Source organism: Arachis duranensis, chromosome 4 (assembly GCF_000817695.3).
Source record: "Arachis duranensis cultivar V14167 chromosome 4, aradu.V14167.gnm2.J7QH, whole genome shotgun sequence".
In the NCBI taxonomy this organism is placed as follows: Eukaryota; Viridiplantae; Streptophyta; class Magnoliopsida; order Fabales; family Fabaceae; genus Arachis; species Arachis duranensis.
In genome coordinates, this window is record NC_029775.3 from 118248895 (window position 1) to 118265271 (window position 16377).

The following is a 16377-nucleotide window of genomic DNA, read 5'->3' on the forward strand; positions in this document are numbered from 1 at the left end:
TTGTGCTCCTTTCTTTTCTTTCATTAAAAAAAAAAAAAAAATCATTGAAGATTTCTCCATAAGATCATAACACTTTTACACTTCATACATATGACTTCGATGTTGACTAAATCTTAGTATTAATACGACTTTTTATAAGAAAACTTTGATTACTTTAGACTAAAGTCAGTCATCATAGAAGAAAGCAGCCTTTGTCCTATATGCCATACCTAAATAATTATGGGAAAATATAAGTGTTAATTTGACACTTTTTTTTTTCAAAGAAAAAACTTTCTTTTTCTAGTCTTTCTTCTCTCTTTACTGTTTTTTTTTTATTTGTTTCCCCTCCTTTTTTAATAAAGATAAATAAAATCTAATTTAGTTTGACGAATCCAATTAGTTATTAATAACAATTAACCACCACATAATAGTAGTCCAATATTTTTTATGTCGCAAAATTTAAATAGTTGGACTATTAATTATAAAATGTGTTCTCAATTTCTTTTTAACAGTCTTATTAATCAGGACACGTTAATATATAAATTCAATAAAAAATCATACATTATATAATTCACATTCATATAGAATTACCTACCAAATAAATAAAATAAATAAAAAAATATAAATAAATAAAAGATGAAAAACTCGTTCTAGTATCCTCCAACAACCTTGGCTGGGTAGGTTTCAAAATTAATAAAAACAGTGATGTATTGTGTGGAGAATTTCCAAGTCCTTTAAATAAGAATTTTTTGTTCTATTCAATTCATCAATATGGGTTATTTTTATTAATTAAAATTAAATTTTAAAAAGAATTACGTTCTTTAAACTAACTAATTAATGTATCATAATGCGAATGAAAACAAAAAAAAAAACAAAAATTCTCATATACTTTTGAAGGAGTTTAGAAACTCTCATTCATGTATGGTTGGTGTAGGTTTAGACTTGAGTAATGTTAAAGGGTTAATTTTTTTTCAACTGATATTAATATTTGTTTAAAATTAATTTATTTATCTTAAAATTACAGATTTTAAATTTTTAATTTTAAATAATAAATGTTTTAAAAGATGAATATTTTTTAAATTAAAAAATTAATTAATATTAACTAGTTAAAAATTAATTTTTTATATTTTATTATAAAATATATATTAAAATAAATTAAATATTATATATATTTATACACAAATATATAATAGCTAGTTTGACGATCAATTTCTCTTTGTGTACATAGCATTATTCTAAAAGTAAGATATATTGGTAGAATATTAGTTGTCATGTTACGCCATTTACTACTTATAAGAGCATCTCTAATGCTAATTCTAATTTCATTTTATTTTAAGTCTTCCAAAAATATTTATGGGATCATATGAATATTTAATATTAGTTTAATTAAAATTTTATATTATTTTAAATTATTTTATCAATATAATTATACAAGTGGTAAAATTTTATTAGTTTTTTTTATCAAACTGATACTATATTTTTAAAGTGATACCGTATTTTTAAGGTGATTACGATTTCATTTTATAAATCAATTTCAATACAGATTTTAATTCTAAATCAATTCACTTTTTAAAAGTATCAAATTAAAAATAATACTCTAAAAATACTTAATTAAAAATGTTTTAAAGTGCTAAATAAAACAGTATATAATAACTAATAAGCTAAGTGTCCCTACAAAAGTCAAAGTAAAATTCTAAAATACAGATCATCATATATGGAGAATTTTTCCACTAATAAATAAGTGTCCCTAGCTATAAATTTTTTAGCGTTATTTTATAGTATAGTTGGATTATTAGTTGGAGTTCTTGACAAATGAATTTGGTTTCATTATTATACTATATGTTTCACTCTCAAAAGAAGAACTATTAATTAAGGTGTACACACACATATATATATCATGTTCTAGAACTTTTAATATATATATACTTCGGGAGAGACTTAAATTTGAAATCTCTGAAAAAAGAGGACAAATTGTCGTATGATCTACGGTTCATCGGCAGAACTTTTAATATTAAACTTTACGAAATTTCACTCAATAGTTAATAATGAACATTTAAAAACAAAAAAATGCTTAAGACTGAATCACCATAACTAGACCATTCTTTTGCACAAGGAAGGAACGTTGAACCTTCTCACTGATTGACATCATATTGAAAGAAATTGGGGATTTTAATTTTTCGTATCTTATTTGTGCTTTCCAATTAAGGTAATAATCATTTTCAGGAGTAAAGAATAAATTAACCATTTTCAATAATGATAATTGTTATCTTTTTTTCCCCTACTTTTACAAGTCCTTCATCTAATAGAAAATTTGCCACTAATAATACTTTTATAAGTTATAGTCTATAGAAGACACATTTAATTTTAATGAAAATCAACAATTATATGGCTTTGTCAATTTCAAAATGAATACCTTATTTCATGTAAAATAATAAAAAAAAACGTATTTGTTAGAGATATAATTATTTTTTTTATTAACTTAAATTTTTAGAATAAATAATTTTTATATATAACATAGAGTCAGAATTTCTATAACCTAAAAATCTAAAGTTTGATTCTTAGTAACTAAAAAAAATCAGTATAAAATAAATAAAAAAATCTTACACAAAAAATTTACATAAACCCAAAAAAAAAAGAAAAAAAAGAGTATATACTCTTATAATTAGTCATACATATGTACTTGAATACTAGGGCTCCATCATCTTCTAGAAGGTGCTGAAACTCTATATATATAGAAAGCAAAGCAAATGTTGTTGCACATCTAAAACAATAACTCCTTGTTGCAAATCAAATACACTAAAAATATGGGTTCATCAATCCTTGGCCCCAAAGAAATTGAGATGTTTGAAGGGCAAGCTCTATTGTATAGACAGTGTTGTGCCTACATAGATTCCATGTGTATTAAGTGGTGTGTTGAGCTCAACATAGCAGACATAATCCACAACCATGGCCAACCCATTACCCTTCATCACTTGGTCTCAACATTGCAACTTATTATTATTATTATTATTATTATGTAACAATACCAGAAATATGTGTTACATTGATTTTTTTTATATTTTTCTTAATAATAACTTAGAGAAATTTTTATTTGAAATTAAAATATTAACTTTTATTGTGTACATTCTATAAGAGGAATGAACTATTTTAGCGTCGTTTAAAACAGTGGCTAAAATCCACAAAAATCATGACTACAACGCTTTTGCTATGAATAAGAAATTTTGGTTAGGAGGCAATTATTTTTTCATTTAGTCGCGATTTTTGGTTTATTAGTCACGGTTTTGAGAACTGTAATAACTTTTAATTAGTGATAATCAATACTTTTTAAGTCTTGATTATAACCGTGACAAAGTGAAATATTCTACTCCAAAAGAAATAGTTACTATTTCAACCGTAGCTAATGATATTAATTTTTTTTTAAATTGCGATTATAAATTAGTGGCAAAGGCCATTTCTGTAATTAATAGTGAAATTGTCGTATTAATTTGTATCTTAATTTCCTTTATAAAATTATGGTATATCTAATATATGTAACCCTAATTAAAGATACGGTCCAACGTAGGTAAGAATCCATGACGAAAACAAACAAGAGAAGGAAGCATATGCCCTCACCATTGCATCAAAGCTCCTTGTTAGTAGCAATGATTATTGTTTATCTCCAATGGTTAAGTATGCTACTGATCCAGTTACAATGGGTCCACTCAATCAATTGAAGGCATGGATTTATGGGGAAGATAATCTCTCACTCTTTGGCATGGCCAAAGGAATTGAATTTTGGGAGTTTCTCAACATAAACCCTAAATATCAGAAGTCCTTCAATGAGGCAATGGCTTGTGACTCTAAAATGATAAACTTGGCATTAAGAAGTTGTGGTTTGGTCTTTGAGGGGCTTGAATCCATTGTGGATGTTGGTGGTGGAATTGGAACAACTGCTAAGATTATTAGTGAGGCATTTCCTAAGTTGAAATGCATAGTATTTGATCTTCCCCAGGTTGTGGAAAATTTGTTAGCAACCAATAATTTGAGCTTTGTTGGTGGTGACATGTTCAAATCTATTCCTAAAGCACATGCAGTTCTACTCAAGGTACATGTATATATTTAAATTAAGGTGAAAATTAGCATGCATTTGATTTCATGTGAAGTTGCTAATTGAGAACCGGTAGATAATAGTTTAATCAAACATATTAAATCATCTAATAATTTTTAACTAACAACTTCACATGAAGACAATTGCACGTGGGACTTCACAAGTATCATAAGTGTCACTTTTATTTTTTGGTATATATTGAGAAGCTATTTAAAAAAAATATTGTAAAAGTATAAAAAATACTATTTATTTTAGAATATATAATATTTTAAATTAGTTTTCAAAAGAAATGTTTATTAGACATTTTAGTCTGGAATGAATTTGAATTACTAGATTGGTCTTTAAAATTTTATTTTGTAAACAAATCAGTCTACACATTATTTACAAGAAAAACTAATATGAGAATTTCAAATATTTTAAAGACTTTTATATCTTGATTTAAAAACATCTGATAAAAAATTATCTATCTAAAATTTTTAATATATTTTCATGGTATCATATTTTACCAAATATATTAAGGACTAAAGTATTCGATTAAATTAATTTTTTTAAATAATTTAGATATTTCTCTTTATTTTAAATGGTCAGACTAGTTAATATCTATTTAACTCGTTTAACTACTATACATAATAAATGTTCAATATTAAAATAATTATATATAATTCTTTTGTTTTCAGAATATTATACATGATTGGGATGAGGAAAATTGTGTGAAGATACTGAGAAATTGTAAAGATGCTATTTCCAGCAATGGGAAAAGAGGAAAAGTGATTATTATAGAGTCTGTGATCAATGAAAAGCAGGACAAGCATGACATCACTGACATGAAGCTCAAATTTGATATATACATGACATGTAACAATGGAGCACAGAAAACTGAAGAAGAATTGAAGAAAATCTTTATAGAAGCAGGCTTTCAAGGGTACAAACTATTCCCTATAGCTGGAATTGTGTCACTTGTTGAGGTCTATCCTTAAATAATTAAATAGAATTTTATAGTGAATGCTATTATATAAGCTAATTAAATAAATTTGTATCATCATCATGGTCATGAAATAGAAGTTATATGTACTAATGAATAAGATGAACGCTAAGCCACGGTAGCTAGGGGTCTTATTTTGTCCTTTAATTTGTGGTAAGACAATATATGATCCAATAATGTATTAATGACGAAAAATGCTACATACTAAAATCAATTTTTAAATTTAATTATTATGTATTTGTGTATAAATATACATATAATTTAATTTATTTTTAATAAATATTTTATATTTTAATATATATTTTATTTTAGTAGCTAATTTTATTGTTCATCTAACATAATTAATTATTAATATATTTTATTAGGCCCATAATTGTCTTTGACAAGTTCACAGTTGCTGATTTTATTCAACAACTACTTGATATATTTAGTCAAAAATAATTTTTTTTTATTAAAGATAGAGAGATTTAAATTTTTGACTACTAATAAATATGAAAAGATTATAATATTTAAATTGATAACTCTGACCATACAATGTATATAATGATTTTATTTATCAAATTCAAATTTGTGACAGATATAAAAAACTAATTGAACTGCTTGAATAATAAGATTTAATTAAATAAAAATATAAAAATATATTTATTGTAAATAAAAATAGCAGTGTTCATAACTTCATATAATGCTTTATATAACCAACTTGGGTTGGTCGAGTGGTCAGCTCACTCATCCGCTTAAGCAAGTGTCGGGAGTTCGAACTCTGCCTTGTGCATGCAACAATCCATTGGCCAGTGACAGACCCTTAAATGAAGCTCAGATCCACGACAGATTACTCTTTAACCTGTTAGGTTGGAGGATACCCTTTGGGTAAACAAAAAAATATATATATAATGTTTTATATATAAGGCTTTTAATTTAACTGCCACACATTGCAGAACATATAAAAAAGAGACAGCTTATCCCCAAATTCTTTGGGCTAAAAGATTTGGGTTTTTTTCAATCGCCTCCACTAACAAAAGTTTTCCGTCTAACAAATTAAATGTTCTTATATTTATCAAGAAAAAATATATATAGACAATAAAAATATTAAATAAGATGAATAATAAATATATTGGATATTTAATTTATTAGATATACAGATAGTTATTCTAATATTAAAATTTATGTGAATAATTTGAGAGTTTAATGTATTTTACTTGAATTAAACTAATTTTAAAACCTATTATTTATGTTGTTCAAAAAAGTTATTAATTACCTAATATAACCCATTTATCAATCACATAATCAAAACCTTTGTTTTTTTTTGTTTTTTTTTTTTTATCATACAATACACTTACACACTAATGTAACTACTGCTGCTAAGATTCAAATTTGGTGTGGCTTAATACGAGACAAATACTTTTGTCACTGCATCACATACTCAGCCACATCAGAACCATTTCTAAGTATATACATCCATGCCTGTCTTTCATATTAAATTTTTTCTTTTTGCTTTTGGTAATACATCAAGGCCTAGGCCCAAAAGAAAGAAAATCTAGTCTCTACCAGAAATTATAATTCTATCACTTACAATCAAAGAGTTCAGTTCTTGAGTTCTTATGAGGGAGTGTATACAAACTGGAACCCATATTGTTGTGTTATGTTTTTTTTTTTTGGCAATCACTACAAGAAAAAAAATTGTTGAAAATAGTCAGAATTATCGACAAAATTGTTAAAAAAATCCGATAGCAATATTATTATCATCAAATTTATTGTAAAACAAATTCTAATAACGGTATATACAGTAAATTGCTACTAGCAAACTTTTGAATTGTTGAAAATTTTTTACAGCAACTATTTGCAGAACAATTATTTTTTGTGTAAATTTATCGTCGAAAAAAATCTATTAGTAATGTTGACGTCCCATTTATTTTTTCCTGCCCTAATTATCCTCATAAAATTTTCTCAGATATTCCAATAGTTATAGTATTTAATAAAATTATATTTAAAAAAATAAAATATATCGTGGATAATATCTGACAGTAATATTTTTTAATAAAAAAATTATATTCAATATTTTTAATTATGATTATCATAATTATAATATGATTAAAAATAAATAAAAATAAATAAAAATTAAATGTTTCACTGAAATAAAAAAATTATAATATAATAAAATACCAGATAATAATGTAAAATTATTAAAAAGTAAAACAATAGACCTATTCAGATAGTAACAGCCTCCACATTTACTCTAATTTAGATTTTTTTTCTTCGTCACCGTCAACTCCTTGTTGATTATCCTTTTCGGATGTTATTTTTTTTTCGTCGTCCTCTTTTTTTGGTGAATGAATGTCTTCATCAATTCTAATGTCAATAATTTCATCATCTATAAGAGGCGATCAAAGAGTGATAGAATTGCCAATGTCAACCACTAACTTAAAAGGAGTTGGGTTATCAACTTGGTAAGGTTATTGGTCCTCCGTCTCATCAAACTCGATGTGACCTCTTGATTTAGTTTTAATTACAAGCATCCAACAATTAGACTTACATTTTTTCGAATAAGACAAATATTATAGTTATCTTGAATTTTGGGATAAAATAAAAGGGTTATAATGTCTATATTTCTTGGACACATTCACTTCAGTGATATTGTAATCTTTCTATTTTCATGTTTTGTGTTGCGAACTTAGATCAAACCACTCACATTTAAATACAAATACTGCGCGCTACGCCAGATGCAGGGGTTTGCGGCGGTAAATATCAGCGGTTTAAAAAGACAGCTACTAAATAGCAAGGTTGCGGCGGTTGCCCATTTGGATGGCGGTGTGCGGCGAAATTACTAGAATTCACGGTTAAACAAAACACCTTTATCAATTGAAACCCACCCCTAGGTGTTTTCTCCAAGTGTTTTCTCTGAATTGAAAATCTATTGGCGCGGCTCTCTTCTCTGAATCCCTATTGCACTGCAAGTTCATCCGCCGCAGTCTCATTGCGCCCTTCTTGATCCTCTATCACCCTTCATTCCTCCCACCCACACCCCTGCCATCGTATCCTACTTCATCTCTGCCTTTTCATTCTCTTGCAGTCAGTTCCTCCTTCCCTCTGCCTTATTGTGCACTGTGAGCTCTTCAGCCCCCTGCACCCTCTGCCCTCCTTTCCTCTCTCTTGCCCTTTCTTGCAGACATTAATCCATTGTCGTCTTGTGTGCTGCAGATCTCACTTCGCGTAGTCATGGCCTTCCGCGCAGTCACAGTCGCAATCGCCCTCGACACAGTTTGCAGCTGCCATCATCCTCCGCGCAGTTTCCACTCGCTCATGGTACCATCCTTGACTCTGTTTTCTATTCCCAGAATCTTTGATATAGTATTAACTTATTGTCTTGTGCATTTTAGTGTTTTTATGGAATATGTACACAAACTGTTTGCTAGTTTTCCTCAGTGAAAGTTTCATGATTTAATAAGCAGTTGTGTGATTCTTTCTCTTTCAAAGTTTTAGTTTGATTGTTCTGTTTTTTTTTTATTAGTATATGTTGAATGTACCATTGATGGTGTGGTTATGAGTTTATCAAAAGATTAATTATGCTTGGTTCATCCACTATTATGCTTAATGCGATAGTTTTTCCTAACTTTGTTAATGTTGAAGTGATGCATTCCAGTGTTACCAGTTACTACTGTGTTTTTGTAATAGTTTCTTCTTTTTTATAGGTGTTGTAATGGATATAAAGTGATACCCTGCTGAAATTAGCATGAATAATATTTATTGTAACTTTCCTACAATAGTCAATAGGAATCTCTTAGTTGAATTATCAAGAGAAGCATTAAACACTTGTAAATTGTATTTTTTATTTTTGGTTCTGATGAGACTATAAAATATCATGGTGTATAAATCAGACAACTCAATTACACTTTAAAAGGGCAAAAGTTTTTGCTGCTGTCATGTAAGATTTACTTACAAAAGGAATGAAAAATGCTCGAAATGTAAGAGACATCGGTGATTTGCGACTACTTTTTTTCTTCCTCTATTAATTTTATTACTTAGTCACTGAAACTTATCACTATAACTGCAGGCTATCATATATGGATGTGAGGATTGACTTTAATATTGCATTGTGATTGCTTCTGAGCTCTATTCTCTGCAGGAGCTAAAGTTAAATGCCTTTCAGATATATTGGTATATTTTTGTTCACACTCATTATATTTAATAAAAAAAAATGTACTTGACGATCTTATTATCCCTAACAATAACATCATAATAAAAAGGGAATCAATAGTAAAAATCACAAGCTAACAGCTCCTAATATATACTAGACTAGACTATATATATAATTATGAAGGTAAAGTGCTTATCCATAAGGCAGCATAAGTGTGAGATCTCACATTCAATTCCAACATTAAAATTTATTACCATTTAATCATTTAATAATTGTCATGCAATGAACATGCGTGGCCAATTCTTCTTTGAGGAGGCAATATCTATGTGGCCATTATATGAACAAGCAAGCATATTTCCTGCACAATCAGATAAGGGTACACTATATATTGTCTAGTAATTAAGTAGAAATAATGCTAATTAAGGTATTCTCAACTTAAATTAAATAATCCATTTCACCTTGTTCGCCCTCACTGACTCAAATATCTATGATTAAGAATCACACTCTTTAATAATTAGTCTGTTGTCAACCAGAAGAAAAATCAACAAAAAATGCAATAAAAAAGTTTTAAGGGAAAATTAAATTATAGGGCCAATGAAAATTGAATAAATTAACTTTTGTTTTTGATATTTGTATTAATTCTAATATTTTATTTTTTTGTCTTGCCTTGGTACAACAGGCTGTGTTTTTTAATGTTGTTGGTGGATGGACACTTGCAAAGACCGCTAGAAATCTTGCAATAACAACTGCAATTTATAGCAGGTTCATTTTCTATATTGTTTTGAAATGATGTTAAATTTGTTGGACTAACAATGCTTATGAAAAATGAGGTTCAAAGATGCTGCTATGAACCATTTCATGTTCCTTGTTTGGATAAATAATTCTTAAAGCTCATGTTGAATAAGTGAACTGGACTGTTTTAGCTGTTCTTTCTTTCCCACTCACTACTCATTATCCATCTCCAACCCTTTTTTTCCTTTTTTCCCTCTCTAGTTTCATGGAGTTCCCTATCCCAAAAGGTGTTGCATTCATAGGTGAAGTTGGCCTCGGTGGAGAGCTGCACATGGTGAGCAAATTCTTTTCATTAAAATTTTGCCACTTAAATATTTGAAAGCTTAACTTAGAGTCTTTAATAGCAATTTTGTGCTGGCCATTAACTTAGAGTCTTCAATAGCAGTGTTGTGCTGGCCATTCTACTGAAATATACCAATGTTGCATTAATAGTTATCAAAACTTTCTTTTTAATATTTTCTCACCAGTTCTTGTTGGATCTCCTGTATGATTTTCTGTTGGCATCTTCTAAAAATGATACAAAAATTATATTATTTGCCCATGTTTTAGACCTGATCATTTGATTGGTATGCTTTTGACAAACAATACATGATCCGTAGCTAAATAATTTTTACTACTTCTTCACTAAACTATTTACTAGAGTTTCATTGAATTTAACTAGAACCATGCATTCTACAATAAAATTGAGGACATCATATCTATTTGTTCCATCAGATCTTTAGCTTTCATAATTTTTATTTCCTTTAAAGATGTTTGAAACAATACCCTTTTTTGAAGCTTTCAAGAACTGCAGGTTGCTTTTATATATTAAGTCAAATTTTAACAAATTAGTTGTCTGGTTTATTTATTTATATATTAAGTCAGCTTGGTAATCTATCGGTCTAATTATTTGACGATGCAGGTTCCAAAAATAGAGAAAAAGGTAAACACTGTGGTAAAGCTAGGCTACAGAACTTATGTTGTACCAAACTAAGCTGAAAAGGTTTTAGAAACTGAAGGTCTAGGAAATATGACAGTTATAAGTTGCAACAATCTGAAAGGTTGCTATATTCATCACAGAATGAAAGGTTGCTAGTGTTGTGAATAATTTGTAATTTTTCATCCACTGTTATTACTTGGTGTTATAGTAATATAGTCATCGTACTCTGCCCTTTATTGTTCGACATGTTTATTAATCATAGTCTTTTGTGGATGTGTTTAAATTATAACTATTATGCAGATAAGTACTTAAGTGGTTAAAAAAAGAAGCAATGAGCAAAATAATTATGAATCAGCTTTTTTTAAGCCTATGTATGAAATTGCGGCGGTTCAAAATCGACACATTTTTAAAAAAAATCCTACATAGATTTGCGGCGATTTTAAAACCGCTGCAATTTTTTTAAAATCCTCTTACCAACTAGCGGTGGTTTTAAAACCGCTTAAAACCGCTGCAAAATCAATTATCTGATTTGTTGCATTTGTACCCGCGATTTATTAGAACCGCCGCAAAATCAAATCTCCACCCCCTAACTTGCACATTTGTGGAACCGCTGATATACTGTTTTGCGGTGGTTGTGACAAAAATATTGTAATTAAATTATGTTGTGCAATACACAACCAATCCGAATGACTACTACCTGTATTTCTACGGATCCAAATCTCAATGTTATCTATTCTTTTACCCAATAACATTAAAAAGAATGTAATTGATAGCGGTTGATATTAGAGTAAACACCCAATCCGGTTCCTGTCATTTTCCTCGATGGATATCACGGCCCTTGTCCAAAAAAAAGGGACATATCGGTCCCTGTCCCATACTTTTGTGAGACTTTCCGGTCCTTCCGTCACATCTCCTGACCAAAACAGACGAAACTTGCCTACATGTCAGTTAACGTTGCTGAATTGGAGGTTAATAGTCTGTTAAGTTCCACGTGGCCATTAGAAAATGGACAGGGGTCGATTTGTCCCCCTTATATGTTATGCTACTTACTACTACTATTGGTTTTAGGCATAGGGCTTTTGGTTGAGATCCTTATATTTTGGTTATCTGACTCAGGGCCATGTTGCTGTCCATATTTTGAATGGCATATTATGTGTTAAGTTGTTTCAACAACTGTACTGTTCTTTAATTATCAATATATTAACATAGATCTTTCTTTGACTATAGATACTTAGTGCTACTTAGCTAGCATGCATATTTGTTAAATTTATGTCATGACATATATGCCATTATCTATCAATATAGAGATGAGATTTAACATATTCATCACAGGCCATGGTTCAAATTTTATAAATTCAACACAATAATTCCTGCTTCATTCATCATCAAAAATGTTGTTCACAACTCAACTCAGTGAAATAAAAAATTCAGCTATCAAATTCCTACACACTTGCTCTAAACAAGCTTGCAATTACAACCCCATCCAGAAATGCTAACAAATTAAATCCATACCTAATACATCTATTTTCACCCATTTTCAGTCTGCAGTAATCTAAATGATCCTCCAAACCAATTAATCTTTTCTCTAACTCATTAACTTTGTTATCCACTACATAACCATGGCCTTCCAATCGATTCTGCTTCTGCTTTGATACCCAAATGAGACAGCCTTGTTAGCATCCTCACCACATGAAGATACATAATCATCTAGCCATGCAAAGAAGTTGCAATGCCATTTTTCAGTCTACAAAAATGTTTAACATTTTTTATCATCAGTGTAATAGAAATTGAAAACAAAAAATTAGCTAAATCCTCAAAAACTACCTTGAATTTTGGGCAGCAAAAGAATAATCTATCTGGATTCTTCACCATCCCAACAATATTGCATGAGAACCACAATAACAAATTGGGGCAACCCATTTCTTCTTCCTCGGAGCTCCAGCATTCCCACCAGAATTTAGGCCCCAGCCTGAATCGTCTCTGCTTCGTGGGTTTGATGATGAACAACGCTCTCCATTACCAATCATGGTCTCCTAGGGTTTGTATTTGGGTTGGGAGAAGAGTGAGAGATTAGCAGCATCGAATCACTTTCAAACCATTGTATTTCAGTGAAGACTAAAAACGAGGTCGTTTTTGGTTTCTAGAGCGAGACAAAACGACTCCTTACCATTCCCTAATAGCACGTGGCGAGAACCAATAAAACGACGTTGTTTTAGGTCACCAAAAGGGGATAAATCGACCCCTGTCCATTTTCTAATGGCCACGTGGAACTTAACAGACTATTAACCTCCAACTCAGCAACGTTAACTGACACGTAGGCAAGTTCCATCTGTTTTGGTCAGGAGATGTGATGGAAGGACCGGAAAGTCTCACAAAAGTATGGGATAGGGACCGATATGTCCCTTTTTTTTTTTGGGCAAGAACCGTGATGTCCATAGAAAAAAAGGACAGGAATCGAGTTGGGTGTTCACTCTTGATATTATAAATTAGATAGATCCTCCTTTTATTCATTAGACTCCAAATTGGTACAACAAATTTGACATATGATGTGTCCCGCTTTGGTCATAGTTATATCCTTCCCATTAATGACAAACAGTTTGCCTTCCATCCCTTTAACTTGTCTTGTATTCTCTCTATTACATTCTTGAATCTTTCTTCTCCTTCCTTCTGGTTTGTGATGAACATATACAAGAAGGTATCTTCTTAGATTCGGTTTCAACCATCAGCAACTTGTGTCCATGATTTGGGTTGAGTTAGCTAGTTTTGAAGGCCCATTACTCTATACATATATGTATTACTTGTTAATTTGGACAAGACGCAATACCAACAAAATATGTTAATTTGGACAAGACGAAAAAAAAATAAAGAGAACTGTTAATTCGGGAAGTGTAGTAGTTGAATGGTAACTAATTAGTAATTATCGAATTAATGAGTATGCTGAAAAGATTACACGCCCATCAAAAAAGACTTGTGCATGCATATATACACAGTTTTGACAAAGTACGTGTTTCTGTTCTTTCAAAAATTTAATTTACTGATTAGAAATTAATTAGAAGTTTAGAACCTTCAACCGCAAATTAAATTAACAATGGTAGCTATCTTTATCTAATAAGTGTAGTTTTATAAACTACATTCCAAATATACCTAGTTTAATTTAACATGTTTCATGCGTGATACGACCTCGTCGTTTCTTTATGAAAATTCGTTTTAATGCAATTGGCTCAACCCAATTCAATTCTAATAACTTCTGTACATATAATGAGACTAAATAAGTTATTCACAGAATTTAGGTGTTTTAAATCAACATAAATTTTTGTGGGTGAGGCTTTAATTAAAAGCACTACTGCAGTATATTCCGGTAATAAGGGCCATATTCTGGTGGGACTCTTAATAATCAAGGCACATGTTATGATAAAAAATTATTGTCTATACCCAAGTTTAATATTTTTTTAAATATTATATACACATTAAAAATTAGCCACCAAATTAATTATCATATAATTTTATATAAATACATATTTTATTTAATTATTTTGAGTACAAATTTTATATTAATTTATATATATATATAGATGATTAAATTTTAGTGTATACTGTATATAATTTGATTTTTTTAATGTATTTATGAAATTTAAATTGATTTAATTTCAAAATTAAATTATATGTTTATAATGGATAAAAAATAGGAATTGAATTGTAAATTTCATAAATTAACATTATAACTAATAAACTCAAACTTTTTTTTATAGAATTTAGTGTGTTAAAAATATATAAAATTAGTTTTACCTCTAAATATTAATATAAAATAGAAGGATTCAAAGAGGTGGTAGAGGTCCGACAATGGTCGACAGAAGTCAGGAGGTGGTTGACAGTGATCTGGTGGCGATCAGAGGTAGTCTAATAGCAATGGTGGTCCAACAGTGATTACTGATGATAATAAAATATTGTGTACTAATCATTAATAAAAGATAAAATGTAATTAAAATAAAAAATTTATATATTAATTTTAAATTAAACTAATTTCTGTTTTACTTAGTTAATTCAAAATATAATAATGACACAACAGTAGGTAAGAAGGATATAGCAAAATAGTTGTGAACATTATATTATTAAATCTCTCTATATAATGCGAGATTATGAAAATTGGTTCAAACCGACCCGTTTGAACCGATCAAATTGTCAACCGAAACAAAAAACGAATTGGTTAAATATTAAAATTAGAAAAATTAAAAATCGTTTTTGAACCGTTGAATCGGTTAAAAATTGGTCGGCCGAATCGAACTAAAATTCGGTCGGTGTTTTGAAAATTTATCTAGACGACGTTGTTTGGTTTGTGTTTAGGCTCAGACTGAAATCCACGAACCCTAAGTCCCTAATGCGCAACAGCTAAAGCCATTCTTCAGTCTTTACCCTCGTCACTCAACCTTAGCCACTCTCCTTGTCCTTCTCCGTCCAGCCACCGCCTTGCTACCGCTGCCGTCGCAACTTTGAAGCCGTTGTCGCAACCTCAAAGCCACCGTCACAACTTCCTTCTCCTCCATTGCGCAGCCACCATTCAAACTTTGAAGCCACTATCCTAAACTTCATCGCAACCTCCTGCCTTCGTTGCGCAGCCACTGTCCCGTCGGCACTAGCTCCCTGAACTCCGTCGCAACCTCTTCCGCGGCTGTTATGAGATTCTGCTGCCTCTATATCATCGCCTTGTTTCTGTCGCAGTGTTCCCTCTTCGTCGCTTATTCAAGCTTGCTTCAAGTCCTCGTTTCTGCTCTAGCCTGCTGTTATCGTCACGCTTCAACCTCTGTTTTGGTTGAGCTTTCGCTGCTGTTCAACCTTTCATCTGAGCTCCCTCTCCCTCATTTGAAATCCTATATCTCTGTTTTGTTCATTGTTTTTTTTTTCTAACTAATTTCTTGCTTATATCTGTTTTGAGTTTTTTTAGGTTTCTTGAATCAATATAATTTAGTTTGTTCATTCATGATTAATGATTTAATTGCATACTAATTTTTATTACTGATGATGAGTAATGAATATTATTGAACATTATTGAGTTGTTCTTGTTATGAGTAATGATTTTCTTAAGTTTTTCTGTTATCAGTAATTTAAATTATTTTATTTTAAAACAATTATGGAACTATTCTTGTTGTTCAGATGTATTTTTTTATTTAATTGTTCAGTATTGTGTTTATTGTTGTTGCTGATTATTACTGTTTGTTCTTGATGGTTTTAATTGTTGATGTTTGTTCACTGGTATGTTTGTTCTTATTGTTCTTAATTGTTGATATTTTTTATAGTGCTGTTTGTTTGTTGTGTTACTATTTTTCATATTGTTTTTGTATTTTTATGTTGTGTACAGCTTAATTTTTTACATTTTTTGTGTTGTGCTTTGATGATTTAATTAGAGAATTATTCCTAACAAAATTAAAAGAAATGTTTAAGAGTAATGAAGAAATTACTATTTAGGAATGTGTGATCCAACGAAGTAGTTG

The 16377-nt window shown here is 29.8% G+C and overlaps 1 protein-coding gene and 1 pseudogene across 3 annotated transcripts; both read left to right on the forward strand.

Annotated features, from left to right (window-relative positions):
* Positions 1-2783: 2783 nt before the first annotated feature.
* On the forward strand, positions 2784-5043 carry LOC107486354 (isoflavone 7-O-methyltransferase-like; annotated as a pseudogene).
* Positions 5044-7840: 2797 nt separating this feature from the next.
* LOC107486355 (uncharacterized) lies at positions 7841-10991 on the forward strand. Of its 3 annotated transcripts, none has more exons than XR_001591643.3 (5): positions 7841-8149; positions 8244-8348; positions 9097-9200; positions 9860-9942; positions 10174-10256. XR_001591643.3 is itself a non-coding variant. In XM_021141205.2 (5 exons), the coding sequence occupies exons 2-5, from the start codon at positions 8262-8264 to the stop codon at positions 10943-10945; spliced, it is 315 nt and encodes a 104-aa protein (XP_020996864.1). In that variant the 5' UTR covers positions 7841-8149; positions 8244-8261; the 3' UTR covers positions 10946-10991. The 3 variants fall into 3 exon arrangements, 2 of the variants coding, with proteins under 2 accessions (XP_020996864.1, XP_052115882.1); XM_021141205.2 differs by lacking the exon at positions 9097-9200 and adding an exon at positions 10874-10991 and having other exon boundaries at positions 10174-10246; XM_052259922.1 differs by lacking the exons at positions 7841-8149; positions 9097-9200 and adding an exon at positions 10874-10991 and having other exon boundaries at positions 8182-8348; positions 10174-10246.
* The last annotated feature ends 5386 nt before the right edge of the window (positions 10992-16377 follow it).

What these genes read in the sequence shown, in the direction of transcription:
- LOC107486355 (XM_021141205.2), top strand. Translation starts at nt 8,262, where the DNA reads ATGGCCTTCCGCGCAGTCACAGTCGCAATCGCCCTCGACACAGTTTGC. An exon ending in GCAGTTTCCACTCGCTCATG is followed by an intron (nt 8,349 to 9,859) that starts GTACCATCCTTG and finishes TTGGTACAACAG; the next exon opens with GCTGTGTTTTTTAATGTTGT. An exon ending in ACAACTGCAATTTATAGCAG is followed by an intron (nt 9,943 to 10,173) that starts GTTCATTTTCTA and finishes TTCCCTCTCTAG; the next exon opens with TTTCATGGAGTTCCCTATCC.